Source organism: Metarhizium robertsii, assembly GCF_000187425.2.
Source record: "Metarhizium robertsii ARSEF 23 chromosome Unknown MAA_Scf_2, whole genome shotgun sequence".
In the NCBI taxonomy this organism is placed as follows: Eukaryota; Fungi; Ascomycota; class Sordariomycetes; order Hypocreales; family Clavicipitaceae; genus Metarhizium; species Metarhizium robertsii.
Genome location: NW_011942160.1, coordinates 4,678,132 through 4,699,597, shown reverse-complemented (window position 1 = coordinate 4,699,597; position 21,466 = coordinate 4,678,132). Strand labels below are relative to the sequence as shown.

The following is a 21,466-nucleotide window of genomic DNA, read 5'->3' as shown; positions in this document are numbered from 1 at the left end:
TTGGATATTGCCTCGGCATTAATTGGCGGCATATCGGCACCATCGCTTTGAACCAGTTTCTGGAGGCCTTGGTTGGCGTCTCTGCAGTGTCTTTCTTGTGCATGCATGCCTATAATACTCCAGGGTCCTGATGTCATCTGGGTCGCGATGCTGGGGACAGTGCAAAAACGAATTCGACTCTTTTCCTACTCGGCAGGCAAACGATGCAACATCAGAACTTTTGAAGTGCATGGGCCACAACGACACGGGGCGTTTGCACCCTGTCAATGGCATAAGATTGCACCGCATAACAGCATAAATCGCCAATGCGGGCATCATTCGTCCTTTGTCCGACGACAAGCACAACCCAGACGCTAGAACACATTGGGCCACAGCCAAGACTCTTGACGAAGTGAATCAGACCTGCGGTTCTTGTCCACCATCGCCAATTCAGTATTTGACCCGTTCTCCCGCCCTCCTCTCGTCTCATGCCTCGCTTGCAGTGTCTCCCATCAGATGGAGGTTGCTACTTCTAGCAGTGACAGTGCCTTGTTGTTACCGCGGTGCCGAACACCACCGAGCAACGATTGAGACGACCACGCGCGGGAGGACAGGCCGTCCCGTTTCGTGGCCATGATTCGACCAACAATGGCATCTTCCAGAGCCCTGGCTCTCGCATTGCTAGCTCTCCTAAAGGCTTGCAATGCCAACGACCGCGGTAGCACCCCGACGCCTACCGTCACGACAGCGCCCATCTTCATACCGTACTACAGCGAAGAACAATGGTCTGCTGTACGGGGTAGTATCGTCTCGACGGTATGTCCGATGCTGAACTTTGCGTTACGTCCACATTGACTAATTTAAAAAAAATAGAATCAGACGGCAACCCAAACGACATACACTATTTTTTGTCCCACAGCGACTCAGGTTGCTTGCGACCTGTCGCTTGAATTCCCGTTCATTATCGTCGAGGGCCCAAGCACGCTCAAGTTCCACGGCACCTTGACCTCCACATAGTACGGTTCCCTAGGTCCCGTCACAGTTACCGCTAGAGAAGAAAGGACCTGTAACTAACTATTCTTTTTCTTTCTTTTGCGTAGCATCGCTGATCTCGAATGCAACATGAAGGGCACCACCGCAGCCACATGCTCCGGCTATTCCAGCTACTGCTCCGGCTATACCAACGGCAAATACACCGGACCGACAGAGGTATCATGGACATCAACGTTGACCGGATCCAACATCCATTGGGGCACTCTCACCCTCGCCGATAAGCCGTCGAAGACGGACGATTCGCTCGAAGTGACGGCGACCAATATCGCTGTGCCGACGGTGCCTTCATCCCAAACGTATAATTCCACTCCGACACAAACGGGCGCCGGCGGCAAACTGCACTCAAGTCGAAGTTGGGCTCCAACGACGGCGCTGTTAAGTATATTTGCTAGTGTCGTCATTATGTAGGAAGAGGAGGAAATGGCATGTGAAGGGAGTGACAGATTGAGGCGGACTACACGTAGAAGGGTTCGGATATACCCATAGATGGAACGGCCGTCAGATGTCGGCCATGGTGTTGGTCAGTACGAAATCATGAGAGATGGAACAGGCATTTCATAGGGTTAGTGTTTTGCCCATGGGCTGTTTCTCTGCCAGTTTTGGGTCCTCGTTGAGGCGGTTTGCGCTGGAGATATACCACGGAGTGGCATCGAGCCAAGCATTGAGTGGCGTTTCCTTGGCCTGAATACCAGGGTTTGATTGATTTATAAATACGTAATGTGTGAAGTAAAGTCACAAAGCTATCGTCAGCTGAGAAGAGATGCTGGGCAGTGCAAATTTGACAAGTGCTGCTGGACAGCCAATGTCAGGTCACATCTTGGTAGAGGTGAATACAAGCTGCCTTGATGGATGGAGGCATTGAAGCCTTTACGACGGGTGGAGGCGGTTAGGAGGAATGTTGGAGGCATTGATTAAGGGAAGCACCAGACTGGCAACCGTGACGTGTGAACATGGAAGCGAATTCGAATAACACGGCTCAAGAGGTGGCACCTAGCTTAACCAAGTGTACATACAGCTACGTACTCCGTAAGGAAGCTCTAGGTAGGAATTCATGGAGCACGTCTTCCTCGAGTTTCAAACTCCAGATGTCGACATATCAGGTTCTAAAGTTATCAGGTTCGGAATCGGCCAGTGAGGGGTGCCCCGATCCCCGCTTTGTTTTGGCCATTTTAAGTTGTCAGCCTGCCAGCCGACTGATTGAAAACGGGCAGGAGCCAACCTGGATGTCCAACTTTTGTTTTCAAATGTTCTGGTTCTCACCCCCAGACTCTTCCAAGAGTTCTTTCTATTCGTGGGAAGGGAATCCTTAGAGGCTGCCAGTGCGGCCCCCGTCCGCTTGTCTTGCCTCTTCTCCCCATGCTTTGTCTTCTGGCTCCAGGTGGTGTCGCCCCCGGTCTGACGTCTAACACTTGAGGGGTTGATCCCTGTTTCACATCGGATGGCGCTGGGCGGATGCGAGCCAATCCTTCCAGTAACGTCTTGCTGTTGGCATTGGCCAGGGGTCAGGTTCTGTTAGAGAATCCTCGCAAGGCCACAAGACGGCCACTCGGGCGATTTTAGATCTCGCACCACCACGGACAGCAACACTGGTTCGCCGATCCAAACAACGGCGCCTCCATGGCACCCAGCCGGCGCCAGCCAGCTTGCCAGATGCATTCGTCCATCGGCCAGCCGCCTGTTGTCTGTCCACGGAGCCAGACCCCTGCCTTGCAAAGGACGACTGGCTAGCCGGCCTTGCTTCCTTTGCCGCGCGCGAAACGATGGGGGGGCTCATTCATCGTCGGACAACGAAACACGGCAGCATCGATACCGGCGTGAACGGTATAGGGCGTAGCATCATGCCCAACACTCTGCTTTAATCTTGGCCTTTGCCGCGAGAGCGCCCAAAACCTGTCTCTCTTCGCCCCCAATAAGCGGCTGTGCGACTACAGCATTCGGCATATTGACTGCTCGTCCCGATTCCAACAGCCTCGACCTCGCAGAATTGGTGGATCTGATTTTCCGACGAGGCTTGTTGGGGCGTTCGATCGGCAAGCAAGCCGCGACTCAGGCTCAAGCGCCTGGATCCATCAAATCCGAGAGTCAATGTCCATCCACCACCAGCATCGCCCTACACAGCACACCCCTGGTTCTTGGCTTTGGTTGCGGGAAGAGGCCTCTCCTTTCTTAGGCGCACACAACATTTGGCTATGGATTTCTTGTTAAAGACCTTGTAGTATGACACTCACAAAAGCTCAGGCCAGCCGCAACCATAAAGAGGTGGCAAGCTCACTTCTCCGTCCATGCTCCTTCCCTTCCTTCTTCCACAGGACAACCGTTTCCTTCCTTGTATGGTCGGCTCGCACTCCTTCCGATTTGAGAGCCGTAATTGTGGGCCAGCCGCTTTGTTTCGTTTTTCCAGTCACTCTCTCTTTTCGGCTGCATTTCTCGACTCTCGAGGCTCTACGGAGTAATAGGTTCCACCTTTGGGCCTTTTTTATGCGCACTTGTCGTCTTATTCTTGATATTTTTCTTTCATTTGCCTGTCTTCTCACTCTTTCCTCTTTTACTCTTACGGCGGGGGCTAGAACCTCTGCTCTCCGATTCTCCTCCCTCTTCAGGGGCACGAAGGAACAAAGGTGTTGCACAGGAACAATAATAGACGGCATTCAGCGCCGCCACTGCTGAGTCCTGACACACCTCAGTTTTCACGTATGACGCGCAAGCCGTGACAATTTCTTGTTTGCTTTCTTTCTTTGTCCTTTAATTCCATTTGAAGAGACGTATATTCTATTCCGCCATATCTTCCTGGCAGAAGATTTCAACATTATCACATATCAGCGTATATTAGACCACCAAGACAATTACCGATCCTGATTTTACCATCAGGATTCCGATTAGACGCTCCAAGGTTTCTGTCTTGTCCTCTTCTTTTTTAAGACCTCAAACTGTATATACCACCTGTGCGGCCCCTATTCTTGGAACGTCTTTCAGGATGAAGTTTGTCAAAAGTGTGCACACGGTGGCTGCCCTTAGCGGCATCATCGCGCCAAAGGATCTTGATGTTGAGAGCCAAAGTAAGTCCTCACATCTCTATGAACATCTATAGTTCAAACGTTAATCACTGTTTCAGCTTCTGTTCGCAATGTCGCTGCGACACTTGCTTACGAGACCATGACGTACTACTCGGGCAATACAACGGATCCCAAGTCGAGGGTATGTAGTTCCAATTATTCATGCATGACTGACGCGAAGGATACCCTACTGAATTTCCTTCTTATAGGACTTTGGCAATCTAAAGCAGCCGTATTACTGGTGGGTAGCGGGTGCTCTCTGGGGAGCCTTGTTGGATTACTACCACTACACATCTGATCCCAGCTACAACAATGTTGTCATCCAGGCCCTACTGGCCCCCACCAACCTTGGTCCCAACAAGAATTACATGCCTCCTGAGCACGCCGATGAGGAAGGGAACGATGACTTGTTCTTCTGGGGCTCTGCTGTCATGTCTGCCGCTGAGCGCAACTTTCCTCAGCCAAAAGCAGACCTCCCCTCCTGGCTCGACATTTCCAGCAACGTCTTCAACCAACTCGTCGGACGTTGGGACACCAAGCATTGCGGCGGTGGTCTCTTCTGGCAGATCCTAGCCAGTAACCCCAACGGTTTGAAGTACAAGAACTCTGTTAGCAACGGCGGGTTCTTCCAGCTTGCCGCACGCTTGGGTCGCGCAACCGGTAACAATACCTACCTCGAATGGGCTGAGAAGATCTGGGACTGGAATGCTCAAGTTGGCTTCATCGACAAAGAAAGCTACCGAATTTATGATGGTGCTGACATCAGTGACGAGTGCAAGTCGACGAACAAGAAGTCCTTCTCCTACACGACCGGCATCTTCCTCTATGGCTCTGCGATCATGGCTGAACAGACTGGAGACGACAAGTGGAAGCAGCGGACCGAGAAGCTGCTCGATGAGGCTGGCAAGTATTTCTTCACTGGAAAGGATAACAACATTATGTGGGAGGCCGAGTGTGAGCCAAATAGCAAGTGCAACTACGACATGGTGACTTTCAAGGGCTACCTCTCTCGCTTCATGTGGCAGACCTCACGAATCACGCCCTCACTCAGCAAGAAGATTGAGGACCTCCTCGTTCCGACTGTCAAAGCAGCTGTCGCTACTTGCACGGGCGGCAAGAGCGGTCATCAATGCGGAATGAGATGGTACGAAGGGGGCTTTGATGGCACAGTTACTCTCGGTCCCCAAATGTGTGCCTTGGAAGTCGTCCAGGGTCTTCTCATCCAGGATTCTCCCGCACCTCTCAAAGGTAATGACATCAAACAGAACAAAGACGACCGATTCAAGCCCATCGACACATATTCCAACAACATAGCCGTATCAAGCAAGCGGGAAATCTCGTCCACTGCATCCTCCCCTCCTGATCCTGCGGCTACTTCATCTCTTAACAAGGGAAAGGCACCCAAGAAGTCTGAATCAGCTGCCGTCGCTAGCAACAAGTGGGCCTTGGTGGCAGTGGCATTTGGCAGCATCGTCGCAGTTTGGGGTTTGGCATAGACTTGAAAGTCTGGTGTCGAGGGAGCTTGCCCATTACATGGAAAGAAGAAAGAAGGGAGAAAAACCATACATCTTGGACAACAGGTCTCATCTTCCTTCCTTTGTCATTATTCGGTTTCTGTATGTACATACATGTACACCTTGCGAGGAACATAACAACACGACACGGCATACCATGGGTAGGAAAGACGTCGTTTGTCATTCAAATAGAGCAGCGAATACCTTGTATAAACAGAGATTTTTCTTTGGCACAACCAAATGATTTCAGGTTTATTGACTATATCATTTCAGCCTCTATGTTCAGGGAAGTATCGCTTTAGTTTATCAATCGCATCTCGGGACCTCTTTTGTCTATTTACCAGATACGCCTCTCACCTCGATCAAAGTATTGCGTAATGAGTCTAGAAATTTGGTCACCTCGTCCTCGGTACCAACAGTGATGCGCAGGCACCCCAAACAATCGTGCTCTTTGCCTCTAAATCTAACGACCACGCCCTTGTGCTCGGCTAACTTCTCATACACTGCAACAGCCGTGGAGTTGTCCGGTTTTCCTTGGGTGTTCAAAATCTCATAGAGCAAAAAGTTACTTGCGGTTCCACCTCTTTGCCTGCCCACGCCCTCAATCTTGGGCAGTTCCTGAATCAGCCGTTCCCGCTGGGCCACAATCTTGGCTCGATTTGCCCTCATGACGGCCAGGCCCCTGTCCCCCAACGCAGATTGCGCAAGCGCGCTCGTGGGGCTAGCGATGTTGTACGGTGCCTTCATGCTGTTCAGCATGCGGGCAATGGGCGGGGAAGTGAAGGCGGCGCCGAGGCGGATGCCGGCCATGCCAAAGGCCTTGGACAGGGTCTGCATCACGACAAGATTGGGGTACTCGGCGACGAGCTCGGCGAGGGACGAGTCCCGGGGCGCAAAGTCAATGTATGCCTCGTCGAGGACCACGACGCCGTTCCAGGTCGGATGGTTGAGGACCTGGACTATATGTTCTTTGGCGAGGAGGGAGCCGGTAGGGTTTCCGGGGGAGCAAAAGTAGGCCAGCTTGATGCCGGGCTCGCTGGACAGGGCGGCGGTCACGGCGGGGACGTCGAGGGCGAACTCGGGGGCGGGCGTGAGGGGCACCTTGACGATGTCGACGTCGTTGACCTGGGCGGACACGGCGTACATGCCGTACGTCGGGGGGCACGTCAGGATGCGGTCCTTGCCGGGGACGCAGAAGCAGCGCAGCAGGGCGTCGATGGCCTCGTCGCTGCCGACGCCGACGAACAGGTTCTCGGGGCCGATGGCCTTGGGGGTGTGGGCGTGCGTGTTGCGCAGCCTGCAGAGCAGCTGCTTCAGCTCGGGCTGGTGAGGGTCGGGGTATCGGTGCAGGCCGAGCGGATCGAGGCCGCCGAGGGACGAGCGGGCGTGCTCGACGGCGGCTGGGTCGAGGGACGGTCCGTAGGCGTTCTCGTTGGCGTCGAGGAGCACGTTGGTGCCGTCGTCCTTGTAGTCACTGCGTGTGTCAGAGCCTCACGCTTTGTGCGCCGGGGGGCCGTTTTTTCTGCTTACTCTCGTGCACAGCGGTACGGCTGCAGCGCCACGATGTTGGGTCGCGCGCAGGTTTCTAGGTTGAACGGCGGCATTGTGCGTGGCCAATGGACAGGATCGACGGGAATTGGAATTGGCTGCCGTCGTTGCTTTTGGGCGTTTCGGCGTCGGTGAATTTCATGGTGGGTTGAGTCAAATGGAGCGGACTTGGGCCGAGCACGGAGCGGAAAGCGGGTCCCGCGTCAATCGTGGCCGAGACGGATGCGGATGCGGCCTCGCCTTGGGTGATTGGCCCTCTTGCACCTGCACCAGTCTGGACTCTGGTGATGGTCCACAGGACGGAAGGTACCCCTGTCTAGGGTAGCCCAAAGTACAAAGTCCTTCCCTCCAACAACTTCAGCTCTTCCTCGTGTCAAACCACCACCATTTTAGCCCGCCGGACGAAGCGCATGCCGTCACCCACGATATAGCGCCGCAACTCTCTCCCAGTACCTCAGGCCGACAGAAACGTCCAGATCTACGCCAGCGTTACAATTCCCCGGATTGAGCCTCTGCCGACCCTCACACCGCCCACGACTAGAGAGACTGTCAAGGCCCGACTCGGCGCAACTTTTGTCACAAGACACCACCCGCGACACGACTAAAACTCAAAACGGCCGCGATTTTTGTATCAGCGCGTGGTGACCCCCGAGTTTTCACGTAATTGCGCGCCAGCTCTATCGATCAGTATTGCCCGGCACAAAATATTTCGAACCCACTGCTGCCTGTTCAGACGCGCCGTCTCGTGTCGCGAACGACCACCAAGCCAGACCATTCTTCGTCCCCTTTTCGACGCAACAATCCAGTCTCAGCTGAGCAAACGCCCAGTCCACCATGTACAATGCCGGCTATGGCTTTGGCAACCCGGCCTTCAACCAACCCGGAACGCCGCAGCAGCAACAGCAGCAGCAGCAGCAACCACCGCAACAGCAGCCGGGGCAGCCCAATCCTCAAATGATGTATAACCAACAACAGCAGTTCGCAGGTATGGGACCCCAGGGAGGCTTCAACCCCGGCGCCAATCCCCAGATGATGCAGGGCATGCCAGCTGGCATGATGCAAAACCCTGGGATGGCCAATATGCCACCCAATGGACAGAGTGAGTTGCCTTGCTTTTTTGTGTGACGCTGTGGTCTATAATTGATTTGCTTGCGCCTCCTATCCAGAGCGTCTAGCAAAATGCTGATGCAATTCGTATCCAGCTGAATTGGACCCAATGGCCAGTTCTTCTTGCAATATGCTAACAAAGATGTAAATGCAGTGCCCGGATACGGCCAACAGTTCCCCGGAGCCGGTTACGGTCAGATGATGCCCGGCGGCGGCGGCGGCGGCATGCCTCAAAACTTTGCGCCGAATAACTACATGATGCCCGGCGGTATGCAGGGATTTCCGATGAATCAACCGGGCATGACCCCCCAGCAGATGCAATTAATGCAGAGGATGCAGGCACAACAAGCAGCTCAACAGGCAGCCCAGCAACAGCAACAGCAACAGCAACAACAACACCAGCACCAGCATCAACAACATCCCCAACAACAGCAACAGATGCCGCAGCAACCTCAGCAACAAATACAACCGCAGCCGCAACAACCTCCCCAGCCTCAACAGCCTCAGCCTCAACCCCAGCAACTTCACCAACCGCAGCTGAATGCTGCCATGCCACAGGTCTCTACACCTCAAAGACCGCCGAGTGCAGCCCAAGGCACTCCCACGAACCCGATGCAGCAGCAGCAACAACAACAGCAGCAGCAGCAACAATTCTCGACACCACAGCCCCAGTCTCAAAATCAAACTCCACAAAACGCGCAGCCGCAATCCGCGAGTGGAACACCCCAAACGCCAACGTTCTCAGCCAACCATGGCGGTGGTATGACCCTTCCTGCATCGGGCACGCCAATCAGTCCAGGTGCCGAGTCTAGGGAAAAGGAGAGGTTTGCGCTGCTCTTGGACATCAACCATGAGCTGCTATACGAATCAATACAGATTCAAACCACACAATCGGAGCTTAAAAAGGAGAACCCCTCGCCCAATGGCAATCCGGCAGAAAGGAAACCCACCGAAGAGGAAAACTTGTTCCAGCAAGATTATCTTCAGTAGGCTAGAGCTCTGTATTGGCGAAGTTATGGTATTCAGCAAGCTAACATGGGCGTCCAGGTGTATGAGACGACTACAGGCAAATCTGTCCTACATGGCCGCCATGGCAGACCGAAAACCGGAGGTCAAAGCACCGCCCTGCCCGGCGTATCTCAGCGCGCCCCCCTTGAATCTTTCGCTTAAGCTGAGAGCTGCACCAATTAGGGCAGAAGGACAAGATGCGAACATTGATCCCGTTGCGGACAGGGCTGAGCGAGACCAATCAATCAAGGATCTGTATCGTCGACTCCAAGCAGTTTTCCCGGGGTTTGACCCGAAGAAGGAGCCCGTTTTCCGCCCTGGTGCTGGACAAAAGGCTGGTATTGGTCAGGGGCCAAACCAAGCCAGTCCAACGGTTCCGCAAAACCCTCAGATGCCAAACATAACCGCACCGCCTGGCCACCCTGGGATGATGGGCTGAGGGACGAGGCGGGGAGCTGTCCATGTTGAGCATGCTATATACCCTTTCTGGTGAGCGGATACGAATGCCAGATGAGGGGACTCTTTCCCCCTTGCTTTATTTTTGCTTTGGATATTTGGAGTTGAGTGTGTGCGACGGGATGGTACATAGCGGTGGACGACATGGCTTGTACATATCACAGACACGGAGCTATGATGGCAGGCAGGGTGATGGGTTAAATCAAGAAGGCTCTTTTTTTCTCTTTTCCTTTTATTTTTTCCGGGTATGATGAGGCGAATTGCTTGGGACGGTGTAGGATAGAGATTGGTGTTTTGTTCGGGAGCATGAGATTTGTTTAAAGAAGGCTGAGGCGTATCATTGAGTGTCGTGTTTACTGCATTGTACAGCTAGCTAGAAAAGCCTGGCCCGATGGATTTTCTGTCATGTGAGTGCGTGTTGATGCACGACAGCCGGTGTGAATTTTGGTTGTTGTTTTGGAGAGCGAAAACCTTAGGGAAATGATTGTGCACAGCATGCTGAAGGGAGCTTGCTCATGCCAAGTATTCGGCGAGGCATGCGGTTGGCCGAGGTGGCGCTGGGCTGCAGCATCTAGAGAGGGTTATTATCGATACTGCCAGTACTAATTATGCCGTTAAGCACAAGTTCAGCAAGCGGCATGCCGGGAGGCCGGGCCGGAGATGCCTGGCGGCTAGGCTAGGCTGGCATCCATCCGCCTTCAATGTTCCAGACTTGGCTCCACTACATGAAGGGGAGAAGAAGCAAGAGAGGCGAGAGAGGAGAGGCTACAGCACCCGAAGCGACCTCACCTGCCTGGCGGATGTAGTTGGCAGAAGCATGACCGAATTGAACAAAGGTTTCACTTAAACATTACAATTGTAATTTTCATCCGTGATGGATTCTGGAATACGTTGGGGCACATACATGGCCACACCTCAATCCCTAGCCATGGCACGGCGGACCGTATACAAGTTGATGGTCGCCGCGGCCGTGTTGCCAGCTGTATTGTCCGCGCAGATTCCAGTCTCCAGTCCCCTCTCCGCGCAAACAGGCAAGAGCCCCTTCACGGGTGACTTCAACAGCCATGTGGAGGGTCTGATGGATGAGTGGAAGTTGGCGGGCATGGCAGTGGCCGTCATCGATGGCGACGACGTCTTCACAGAGGTATCGTCCGCAATGACGCAACGGGACGGCGGGAATTGTGCTGAAGCGTGATGCAGGCATACGGCTACTCGAACCTCCCGGACACCAAGGCCACGCCCGAGACGCTCTGGTTTACTGGCTCGACCACCAAGGCTCAGCTCGCGGCGTCTCTAGCCCACCTCATCGACGCCAAACACCACCCGGCCCTCAAGGACGGCTGGTCCACGCCCATCTCGTCCATTATCCGCGACGACTTTGTCCTCCGGAACGGGCATGCCACGGCGCACCTGACGCTGGACGACGCCGTCAGCCACCGCACCGGCGTGCCGAGCCACGACTTCGCGCTGGCGACGTACCCCGACTCTAACAACGCCAGCACGCCCGTCGGGCACGCCGTCCGGAACCTGCGCAACCTCCCGGCCCAGCTGGAGCCCAGGCTGGAATGGCACTACTGCAACCCCATGTGGCAGGTCCTGTCGCACGTTGTCGAGACCGTCACGGGTGCGTCGTTGCGCGAGACTCTGGAGAGCGTCATCTGGGCCCCGCTGGGGATGAAGTCGACGTTTCTGGACATGGACAGCGCCAGGGCGTCCGGGCTGGATCTCTCCACGGGGTACTGGTACGACGACAAGAAGGGGGAGCACGTCGCCATGCCCTTCATGGCCACGGCCGAGGTCTCCGGCGCGGGGGCCGTCATTTCCAGCGTGGTCGACTACGCGCGCTGGGTAAAGGCGCTGCTGAAGAAGGACGCGTTTCTGTCCGAGGCCACGCACGAGGACATTGTCCGGCCGCGCTTCATTTCCATGGCGGAGCCGAGCAAGGGCACCGACGTGACGACGTACGCGCTGGGCTGGTTCCGGACGGTGCTGCACGGCGAGAGGACCATCTGGCACTCTGGCTCGACGGGCACGCACGGCGCGCTGGTGTACTGGCTGCCCGAGAAGCAGTACGGCGTCGTTGTCTTTGCGAATTACCCCAACGGCGTCTTGGAGGCGGTGACGTATCGCCTGCTTGAGGACAGGCTGGGCGTCCCGCAGGACAGGCGTATCGATATCAACGGATTGTAAGTCTAGTCGGTTGAAGCCGGATGAAGAGAGAGAAAAGAAAGCACCGTGAACACTAAATATTCCGACGCAGACAAAAAGAAGGCCTCCGAAGAAGAAAGCAGGACCTTGCCAACGCCACGGCGATCCTGTTCCCAAGGCTGCCCTCTCCTCGTCTCCCGCCGTCCGTGGGCCCGTCGCTGCTCGCAGGGACGTACTACCACGATGGATATGGGAGGCTCGCGCTCAGCGAACAGACTGGGGACGACGGGAGGACACTGCTGGTGGCGGATCGGCCAGAGTTCGTTTGGGCGCAGCGGGTGACGCTGGAGCACGCCTCCGGGGACTACTGGACGGCGCGGTGGCGGTTCAGAGACGAGGGCCCCGAGACTGGGCAGTTTTTCAAGGCGCGCTTCGTGGTGGGCAGCGATGGAGAGGTGGAAGGACTGGAGGTTACGTATCGAGCTGGTGTAGACGGTTTCCTGGACGGAGTCGTGTTTTATGCGAGGTCCAGGTAGGCGGAAACGAGCTCATTTGCGGGCCGAAATGTAGCTTGGATTTGAGAACCTGTGTAGCTGCAAGATGAGGGCGAGAATAGCCCACGATATATCCAAGTTGCGTTGATAGAGGCGTGGTTGAGACGGGAATGGAACGTCTAGAGATAAGTGACTGGGGTCCTACCGCAATGACTCTTATTAGCATCTACTTTGAACAGCCGTTTACCGGCATCGAAATGAAGCATCGATTTGATTTACGAGGCAAGGCTTATCATGGCACAACCAATCCCTGGCCGTGTCCCATCATGAAGACAAAGGTCGAAATCTCGGCCACTCGCGTACCGTGCGTAAATGGATACGAAGAAAAATGCACAGTGTTTCCCCCGCGGCCAGCCGCCACCCGTGGAGCCACCCGACCCCGACACCCTCCCGAGAAAATAGGCATCGTCATACCACGACTACACACCTTCACTCATCCAACCTGCATCATGTCCTCACTCGCCCTCGCCCAACAACCAGCATAAGAGGGAAATAAAAGACATTCAAAGCCGCCACGGCTTTCCAAAAACTCACTCATTGATGCGCTGCACACGCCCCAGGGCACTGTTCGCACGCACCACCATGGCACTGTACCGCCGGCCATCCCAGGCCAAGCTCATCTGTAAGCCTGCCTCACCTTGAAACCAAGAGAAGGAGGGGAAAAAAAAAAAAGACACCACACCTGCAGAAGCCCTCCGACGGGGGTTGGCTCGGGAAGAAGGAAGAAGAAGAAACAAGATTAAAATAAAATAAAATACCAACGCTCCCTCGCTCCCAGTCGCACCGGCCGGCTCCTCCCCCCACGGCCAAGCCGAGCAGTTCACCAAGTCGACGCTCTCGAGAAGGGACCTGCACCCGACGACGCCGACGCCCCAGTTCAACAGCTGGTTCTCGCAGGCGCAGGCCTCGTCCATCCCGCAGCCCGAGGCGTGCACCCTGTCCACGGCCGAGCTGCCGTCGGGCCGCGTCTCCTCGCGCATCGTCTACCTCAAGGAGCTCGACGCGGCGGGCGGCTTCGTCGTCTACTCCAACTTTGGGACGTCGCGCAAGGCCGCCGACCTGGCCACCAACCCGCACGCCGCGCTCGTCTTCTTCTGGGCCCCGCTGCAGAGGCAGGTGCGCGTCGAGGGCGTCGCGAGCCGCTACTCGCCCGGCGAGAGCCAGGAGTACTTTGACACGAGGGTCAGGGGCAGCAGGATCGGCGCCTGGGCGAGCCGCCAGAGCCAGGTGCTCGAGCCGGACGGGGCCGTGGACGGCGACGACGGCAGGGCCCAGCTGGAGGGGTGGGTGGCCGACGCCGAGAAGAGGTTCGAGGGCAGGGAGGACATTCCCGTGCCCGACTTCTGGGGGGGCCTGAGGATCGTGCCCACGCGCGTCGAGTTCTGGCAGGGCCGGCCGTGCCGCCTGCACGACCGCTTCGTCTATGTCAGGGAGGAGGGCAGAGACGGCGAGGACGACAAGTGGACGTTGGAGAGGTTGAGCCCCTAGAGCAGAAGAACGAACGTGGGGGGGCAGGCGTAGATTTATGGCATTTTGAAAACGCCCAAAAGCAAGCACAGACGTAGACTAGAGTACTCTATCGCGACAGAATTCGTAGTATATTAGGCTATGGACGGACGGTTATTCCCCAAAAAATTTTGAAATTGCCGTCGAATCCCCAATCATGTTCAGCTGCCCATCGCGGTGCAGCGCCAATTAGTGCGCTCATGCCATTTCCAATATAATAACCCGTATTGCCCGTGCGAAATGCTGCGCCATGTGCCCCGGGAAGGTTCTTCCCATATTAAACCACATTAGAAAGCATAAACTCCGTGTTTCCTTAGTCAACAACCAGGGTATGTGAGCAAAAATGAAAGCCAAGTCTGAGCCAGAGATCTGCTAAACAAAAATAAAAAGCACCCATTCTCAGTAGCAAGATGAGGAAAACGCCGTGTGAATCCTAGCCTCGGAGACGATAGTCTCCCAAGGCCCAGTAGGAAATGTGTCATGTTGACACGAGCCCGCTTGTTATCATGTTCCTGGTAAACGCCAATCTGATGTTTTGCAACATAAAAAAAAAAAACAATTATGGTATCATATCGCTCATGTGCGGGGAGTGATAACCAAAACCCATAATCTAAAAGTAGGTAGTCCCGAGGGTTTCACTTCGTGGCGTCGTCACGGCTTCGCAAGACGTCGTGCACGGAGACTCCGAAGGGGTCAAAGACAGGCCAAGTCCAAGGGCCGCCGTTGAAGGCATCATGGTCTTGGATCGACAGTGGCCAAGGACGAAATTGCGATCGATGTTGCTGCTGCTGCTGGCAAGGCTATCGGGTGGTGAGAGCGGGGGTGTGTCCCAATCCAGTTGCCTTCCGGCCAACTGCATGTCCACCATGGCATCGGACAGACAGTCCTCGTCGCACAGTGGCATGATTCGATAGTTGAGGCTCTCCATAATGCATCGCTCAGTGGCATTGAGCTGGTCGTGTGACCAGGTACCACGGCCCCAGGCATCGCAATAATACTGGGTTGGCTGCTGAGGGTCCTCAATAAACTTGACAGCAATGACAAGCGCTGCAAGAATGATGAGCTCCGGTGGCACGGAGTCGATGTGCAGCATCTGGTGCTGTTGGTGTTGGTACAACAGCGGAGTCGGGGGGAGTGTATGTCGTTTGTTTGTCGACGAGGTGGCCCATGTTCCGGGCAGCAAAGGACAGGAGAGCCGCCAAGCTCGGGCAAACTTCTTGTCCAAGCTGTCGAGAATACATACCGCGAGGGCAACTGTCTCGATAGGCAAGTCGGCACGGCTTAGAATTGCCTGCACAATAGGCACAGAGGCTATGGCCAACGAAGCTGATGAAGGAATGAGGTTTACCAAGTGGATGGCGGGTCCTGTTGGGAGTATTCGTGGTCAGCAAGCTACATCAAGCCATGTGTGACGCGAGAGGAAAGGGCAGCAGTGTCCAGTGTGACTGGCAATGTACATACCTCGATATTTCGCCTTGAGAGGCTCTCCATCTTCTAAGCTGCTGGACGCAATTGTGCTCGGCGATTTGGATTCCTTGTATGTAGGGGGAGGTGTGGGAAGATTCGAAAGTGGTCGATAGGTGAAGTAGGTGCCGTTGTCGTCTGCCATGGCGGCAGCAACCTCGTGGTTATCTCGACGCATTCTGGGTAATGTGTAGCTTCCCAGCTCCTTCACCGCGTCTGGTCCTCAATTCAAAGCGCAGAAGGGTTTCTCCCATGTTTTGACAGCAGAAACGTTCCACCCGTCTTTCCCCCTAGCTTCCCCTCTTCCCTTGTTGTGCTGCTCTGTGGCGGCTTCGAAGCGGTGACGGCGGCTGCTGAATCTTCAGAACAGGGATGTGATCACGCGAGCGCCACAACCCACTTCAAGTTGGCAATGAGAGAAAAGAAGGGAGGGATAGTCCTTATATTCCGTGGTGATGAAAAGTGAGCCGAGAAGCGCAAGGAGGTGGGAAGGCTGGCTTTGATAAATGCCGTTTGCTCAGGACGAGACGGCCCGTCAGCTGCATGTCGACGGCAGGACTAGGCTGTCAATAAACATGTTCCTGGACCAGGCATCCCGAGGAGAAGGACATGGACATGGACCCAGAGCTTCGTCTACACGAGCTAGGGTACGGTACGGCGTTGTCCCGGTGGAGTCTTTCTTGCTCAGGGGTCCGTTTTAGCCTCCAAGCGCGCCAAGAGCTGGATTGACTGGGCAAACTGAAAAGCAGGCATGAACAGGCCGCTCGACCGTTCGCGGTTCGTTGTGTTGCGTCGTTCTGGAGGAGTGAAGATCATGGCCCCATTGGGTCAGTCGTGGGTGAGCCATGGCGACAGCCAGCATCACGAGCGGTGGAGGCGGAGCCAAGCCCAGGGTGAGACCGATTTCTCCTTGTCTTTGCCCTCCTTTCCGAGTGTGCTAAATATGTACACTGCTTCTCCACCATCTTTGAATGCATGCTGCATGTGGCATGTTGGTTGTTGATGTACAATTTTGGTTTGCAAAGGGTTCAGAATACCAGAGCCCAAAGGGCAAAAGAAAAGGGTGTCGTCGGTCGAGTCCCTTGGGCAAGAAAGTGATTCGTCAGTCGACAAGTCCACCTCCTGGTTCCTTCCCATCGTCTTTGTTGGGTATCCTCAGGTTCACTGCTCCATTGTGAGAGGACAAAGGGCTGTCATGATGGTGTGCTTGATGAGACAAATCAGTCACCTGTACGCAAAGGGAGAGATGCCATGAGTGAGAACTGCTTTGGGAATAGATTTATCCTGCATCATGAGGACAGGGCAACGAATGAGCCCTGCTGTATCATGGAAGCCCATCGCCAGCCCGACGGACGCTGCAGCCACCCAAACGGGCGACGGCAAGTTGACCCGACAGACGTAAAAGGCTCCCTCGTCTACGGAGCAAGTCTTGCATGGATACGGTGCCGGCTTGCCATGAGCAAGTCGCCGCCGTTCACATACATATAACGTTTGCCCTCCACGGTACCCGTAGTGATACACCACAAGTCACTAAGCGCCTCGTGTCTCAGATCGTGCTGGACGAGTTCGTGGGTTGCCGCCAACCCGCGAGCTAAGCCTGCGGATTTCATCCCAAGTGTTGCCCTCGGGCCCAAGTGGATGGACACAGGCACACCACAAAAACCAAAATGGTTGTGCCACGGGTCCAACGCGGCAGCCGACTACTAACTAGTACGGGTAGGCGGCCGCCGCCATCTTGACAAGTGGTTGAGACTTTTATTAGCAACGCCTCGCCGCTTGGCTTCAGCCCATCCATATCATCCATGAGGGTTGGTCTTGGTAACTGGCATCGCAGCACAACCCGGCACTTATTGGTTTCAGTTGCCGAAATAGTGCACAAGTAGTTTCCGACTTCAGCAGGCAAGACAATAGAGGCATGTCATTTTGACATGGTAAAATCCCGCCCGATCCGCCAAATGTCGTATCAGGCTTGGCATTCTGCACGGCCTTGGGCCTCCCCCTAAAACTGTGGGTACCGTTATTACGTCGCCGACGGTGACAAACAAGAAGGAGTATCAGGACGTTGAGGCGCAAAACGTTCAACTGAGCCTCGACTGGGTTCCAGTAATCTCGTTCCAGTTGTGCCTGGAGCCGGCGCCGTTCAGGGGTTTTGTACATACCTTGACCCCCGCCTATTTTTGGTGGCTTTCAGCAATTCGAAGCTTTCGGCTCAATAATGAACGACATCCATCCATATCGGATCCCTGGCAATAAATGGTCTGATATGTCGAGGCCGACAGACTGGCGACGGCATGATGTCGCCGCATGCGGTCCCACGAACTCTGCTCATCCGGCCAAATCTGGCTTGTCTCATGGACGACGTTGTGCTCTGTGAGATGCAGCGGCGATTCCGGGGAATTTGCTGATCGATTAATGCGGTCCTCTACCGTGCATCAACACGTCGACTTCGTCGTCGTCGCATAACGAAGGGTTGATGCGATATTCTGAACTGTTGGCTGCTCCTTGAGCGCGAACCCGCAAAACACGACCGAGGGCAGGGAAAGAGCGAGTCAAGGGGCCCCGACCCGGTGACGTCAGCCGTCGCCAACAACGGTCTTATCGATCCCATGTTCCACGACCTGATCTTTAAGCAGCCAACACGGTCCTGATTCTGAAATCTCCCTTCAGCTGTCCATCTTATACGCCGTCTTCGGCCGAATTTCTTTGCGCCGCCGGCGGAGCACTTCTCCAGCAGGAGGATCTGGATGGGTCAGGGGTCGAGTCCCCTCCTTTCAGGCCCCCCAAAGTCTGTCCTTGCGTGGCGTGGCCTGCCTGCACAGCCTCAGCAGCCAATAAATGATGCCCTCCAGCAAAGGCTCGGCGATCCTGCACAGGCAAACGGGAAGCTGCATGGACCACGTCGCGTTGCCGCCGCCCACGGTCCGATTGGTGGCTATGCTCAGCCAGCATGACGAGAAAGCTTCAAATTTAGCTCCTGGCGCGCTGGAGCCCTCCAAACGGAGCCATTTGCGCCGACGCACAACGGCATCGCGGAAGAAGCCGACTGCTGTCGCCATCAGGGATCGTCTGCATCGTCTGCATCCTCCAGAGCTACCCGGTAGCCGGGTGACGCAGCGCCAAAAGGGCAGTGCGCGCATTCGCTCGCGGCTCGGATCATTATGCCGGCCGGGACGCCGTTTGCAAATACATACATAGGTCCCCTACCAGTCGGGACGCATACTTCTCTTCAAGCGTAAGCGAGCAAACCGTAGGAGTAACCCATGGCTGAGCCTGTGGTGCTGGACTGGGTCTAGAGAAGCCGCAAGTCTACCAGGTTTGAAGGCATTCTACCCCTGTGTCGTCGACCTGTTCTCAAACAAGCCACGCGCTTGTGTTCAACCATGGAGCGGCGGCCAAAGGGATTGGGTATGCCGGCAGCTGAAGCTTATGTGCTGATTTGTGGAACATGTCATGCGAGCCGAATAACACAGCATGGGAAATAATGATATGTCGCCCGCAGAAGGTTGCATGCGAATAGCATCAATCACAGCGCGGGGAGGGCAAATGCCGGTTTCACCACGACAATACTATGTTGATTCATGTTCTAAACTTCCCTACTAGCCACTAACCAGCAGCCTCACCCATTAAGCCCGACTGTAGCACCAGGAGAGGCCGCGCTGCGGTGCAACACGACACTTCCTAGTTAAGCCAGTCCATCTTTGTGCAGGATGCCTCGTCAAGAATGTATTCCATCCAAAGAGAAACCCCCCCAACCACATCTCCAAACCCCCATGTACTTTGAGGCCTTCAAGATCAAGCCAGGTCCCTTCTTCAACCGCACCGGTAGCCACAAAGATGTACAATAGCCACGTCATTCCTTAGATGATGACGGTGGGAGTGACTGAAAAATGACGGTTAGCTCTGAATGAATGCACAAGGTGCCTGTATACCAAGGAAAGGAGACTTACGAGTGCTCACAACAGACTGGATCTGAGGGACCAGACCAACATCGATGATGCTGGCAATGTCAAAGGCACCGATGCCGTTGATCAGGCCCAGGTTCAGGGCACCCAGGTTGAGGGCAGCCAGGTCAAACTGGTTGAAGACGCCAGTCTGTGCAATGGCCAGAACAGTCTGCAGCTGCTGAAGCTGGAGCAGGGCATTGATGTTGAAGGTGCCAACGTTGAAGAGGTCCTGGAAGGCAAAGATGTTGAAGTTGTTCTGGAGAGCCAGTTGCTGAAGGAGACCAAAGTTGAAGGAACCCTGGTTGAGCGCAAAGAGGTAGCTCAGGTCCTGCTGCCTGAAGTTGAGGTTGTTGACGCGCTTGGCATCAAAGACGCCGCGCTCAAAGACGGGGAGAGCAACCGGAGCGTCGACTTCGGCTTCGGCGACGGGGGCGGCGGCCGGGGCGGCAGTGACAAAGGCGGCGAAAGTGCCGGCGAGGACGGTGGACAGCTTCATGGTGAAATAGGGGTGAAGAAGAATTAAGTGTACTAAGTGTAAATGTTTGTTTGTTGCAAGACCGAAACGGAGCACAGCTCAAGTGTTCGGGTTGTATAGAAATGAAGGATGGAAACGAACAGCGAGCACAGCTGCGAGAGGATTATTGTTAGCTGGGTGGCCGTATTCTCATATATATGTATATATGTTTATCAAGTTCGGGCCATCATACCTCTGGAAATGAATGTATGGGAAAGTAGTCGAAAGATGTTCTGAAATGAATGGGTTGGTGAGCAAAACAAAATCCTGATCCAAGACGAACCATCCGAGGCATTATATACCAGCACGACGCCGTCAAGACGCACCTCTCCGCCATCACATCATCTCCATTGCACCGCATTGCAGCACGCCCAAAGCGGCCGGCCAAGCACACACTAACCCGGTAAATGTCCATCCCGACCTCACCTCCTCGGCACCCACGTCCATCCGGACTGGTGCTCTTTGTCCAAACCCAAAAAGAGGGCATCAGGCCAACGTCTTCGGATGGCTGCGCCTCCGGCAGAGTATACCACAACAGACCGAAAGACGTTGAGATGCCAAGGACCAATAGGCTGCATCGTTGGAGAGGACGGCGCCCGGCTTCAGATGACGGGGTCTTTCCACCTACGCCGGTAGCGTTTTGTGGCAGTCGATCAGACGAAGGCGCCTTGGCTGGTATATGCGTACCACAGTCGGGGGATTCTCATTGGCAGCATCTCGGGAGTAGTTTCACATGGAATAGGACCGCATGGTGTTGTGGTTCGGATCATTCCGCCACCAAGCGCTGCCAATACACTTGCTCCGACAGGGACGTTTGAGGAGGAACCCAATCTGGGCGGCCAGGGGGGGTAGTTTGTTTTGGGGTTGGGCTGAAGAACAGGTGGTATGGGGCCTGGCACGACGCTCTCCTTGTGCTGGATGACAAAAAAGGACCATGTACGTCTGATGTTTCCATTGGTGTTTTCGCGCGCTTGAGGGCTGCGGGGGGTTGGGCATGTCACATGAGGGGAACCCAGCGAGGCGGCTGTCTTGTGAGACGGAGGCCGGAGACATGTTGTGTTTGAAGCGGACGTATTTGCATTGACGCCACGCGTGGGGAAACGTATCGTGACGAGGTTGGGGGTCGATTTGAAATGGTGACGTTTATAGTTGCCACCCGTGAGCATTGAGCAGTGAGGACATGGGACCCACGATGGCGACATTTTCGGTAGTTGGATGGCGGCGGAAGGAAGGTGCGCTGGCGGGTTGACATGCCAAATGCATGTGGTCAGTGCTGGTAGGTAGAACAGAATTTTAGCTTATTTACATGTCTAGTTGTAGATTTCGGGAGTTTGCAGTCCGATCTTCTCGGATGCATCTCAAAACGACTTAAGCTCCAGGCTAGTCGGCACACCGCATCTTGTACGACCATTGAAGCCCTCACGACGGCAGCACCGTTGACGTTGGAAGGGAATAAAACCGGCACTGGCTTACTGTATCTGGTATATTGACACATGCATGTTCTATCCCTCAAAAGACTAGATCTAGGTACACATGTACATGTATCTATGTACTTATCTGTCGCATATGCCCCACAGATGGTCCAACGCAGTGACTGAAGACCGCACACAACCTCCAC

The 21,466-nt window shown here is 54.9% G+C and overlaps 8 protein-coding genes across 8 annotated transcripts; 5 read left to right on the top strand and 3 right to left on the bottom strand.

Moving 5' to 3' along the window:
• Positions 1-627: 627 nt before the first annotated feature.
• On the top strand, positions 628-1,440 carry MAA_05086 (uncharacterized protein; the record flags this gene model as incomplete). The annotated part of the gene is made up of 3 exons (XM_007823084.1): positions 628-795; positions 853-995; positions 1,080-1,440. 3 exons carry the CDS (start codon positions 628-630, stop codon positions 1,438-1,440), a joined length of 672 nt encoding a protein of 223 aa, XP_007821275.1.
• A 2,566-nt stretch (positions 1,441-4,006) lies between these two features.
• Positions 4,007-5,581, top strand: MAA_05087 (Mannan endo-1,6-alpha-mannosidase; the record flags this gene model as incomplete). The annotated part of the gene is made up of 3 exons (XM_007823085.1): positions 4,007-4,088; positions 4,145-4,227; positions 4,295-5,581. 3 exons carry the CDS (start codon positions 4,007-4,009, stop codon positions 5,579-5,581), a joined length of 1,452 nt encoding a protein of 483 aa, XP_007821276.1.
• A 351-nt stretch (positions 5,582-5,932) lies between these two features.
• On the bottom strand, positions 5,933-7,203 carry MAA_05088 (histidinol-phosphate aminotransferase; the record flags this gene model as incomplete). Its single annotated transcript, XM_007823086.1, has 2 exons — positions 5,933-7,073; positions 7,130-7,203. 2 exons carry the CDS (start codon positions 7,201-7,203, stop codon positions 5,933-5,935), a joined length of 1,215 nt encoding a protein of 404 aa, XP_007821277.1.
• Positions 7,204-7,981: 778 nt separating this feature from the next.
• MAA_05089 (glutamine repeat protein-1) lies at positions 7,982-9,701 on the top strand (the record flags this gene model as incomplete). Its single annotated transcript, XM_007823087.1, has 3 exons — positions 7,982-8,246; positions 8,409-9,240; positions 9,302-9,701. 3 exons carry the CDS (start codon positions 7,982-7,984, stop codon positions 9,699-9,701), a joined length of 1,497 nt encoding a protein of 498 aa, XP_007821278.1.
• A 945-nt stretch (positions 9,702-10,646) lies between these two features.
• MAA_05090 (Beta-lactamase/transpeptidase-like protein) lies at positions 10,647-12,402 on the top strand (the record flags this gene model as incomplete). The annotated part of the gene is made up of 3 exons (XM_007823088.1): positions 10,647-10,862; positions 10,919-11,904; positions 11,979-12,402. The coding sequence occupies 3 exons, from the start codon at positions 10,647-10,649 to the stop codon at positions 12,400-12,402; spliced, it is 1,626 nt and encodes a 541-aa protein (XP_007821279.1).
• A 600-nt stretch (positions 12,403-13,002) lies between these two features.
• MAA_10863 (uncharacterized protein) lies at positions 13,003-13,908 on the top strand (the record flags this gene model as incomplete). Its single annotated transcript, XM_011412782.1, has 2 exons — positions 13,003-13,042; positions 13,199-13,908. 2 exons carry the CDS (start codon positions 13,003-13,005, stop codon positions 13,906-13,908), a joined length of 750 nt encoding a protein of 249 aa, XP_011411084.1.
• Positions 13,909-14,536: 628 nt separating this feature from the next.
• On the bottom strand, positions 14,537-15,568 carry MAA_05091 (Cyclin-like protein; the record flags this gene model as incomplete). The annotated part of the gene is made up of 2 exons (XM_007823089.1): positions 14,537-15,291; positions 15,388-15,568. The coding sequence occupies 2 exons, from the start codon at positions 15,566-15,568 to the stop codon at positions 14,537-14,539; spliced, it is 936 nt and encodes a 311-aa protein (XP_007821280.1).
• A 3,679-nt stretch (positions 15,569-19,247) lies between these two features.
• Positions 19,248-19,830, bottom strand: MAA_05092 (uncharacterized protein; the record flags this gene model as incomplete). The annotated part of the gene is made up of 2 exons (XM_007823090.1): positions 19,248-19,270; positions 19,338-19,830. 2 exons carry the CDS (start codon positions 19,828-19,830, stop codon positions 19,248-19,250), a joined length of 516 nt encoding a protein of 171 aa, XP_007821281.1.
• Between the last annotated feature and the right edge of the window lie 1,636 nt (positions 19,831-21,466).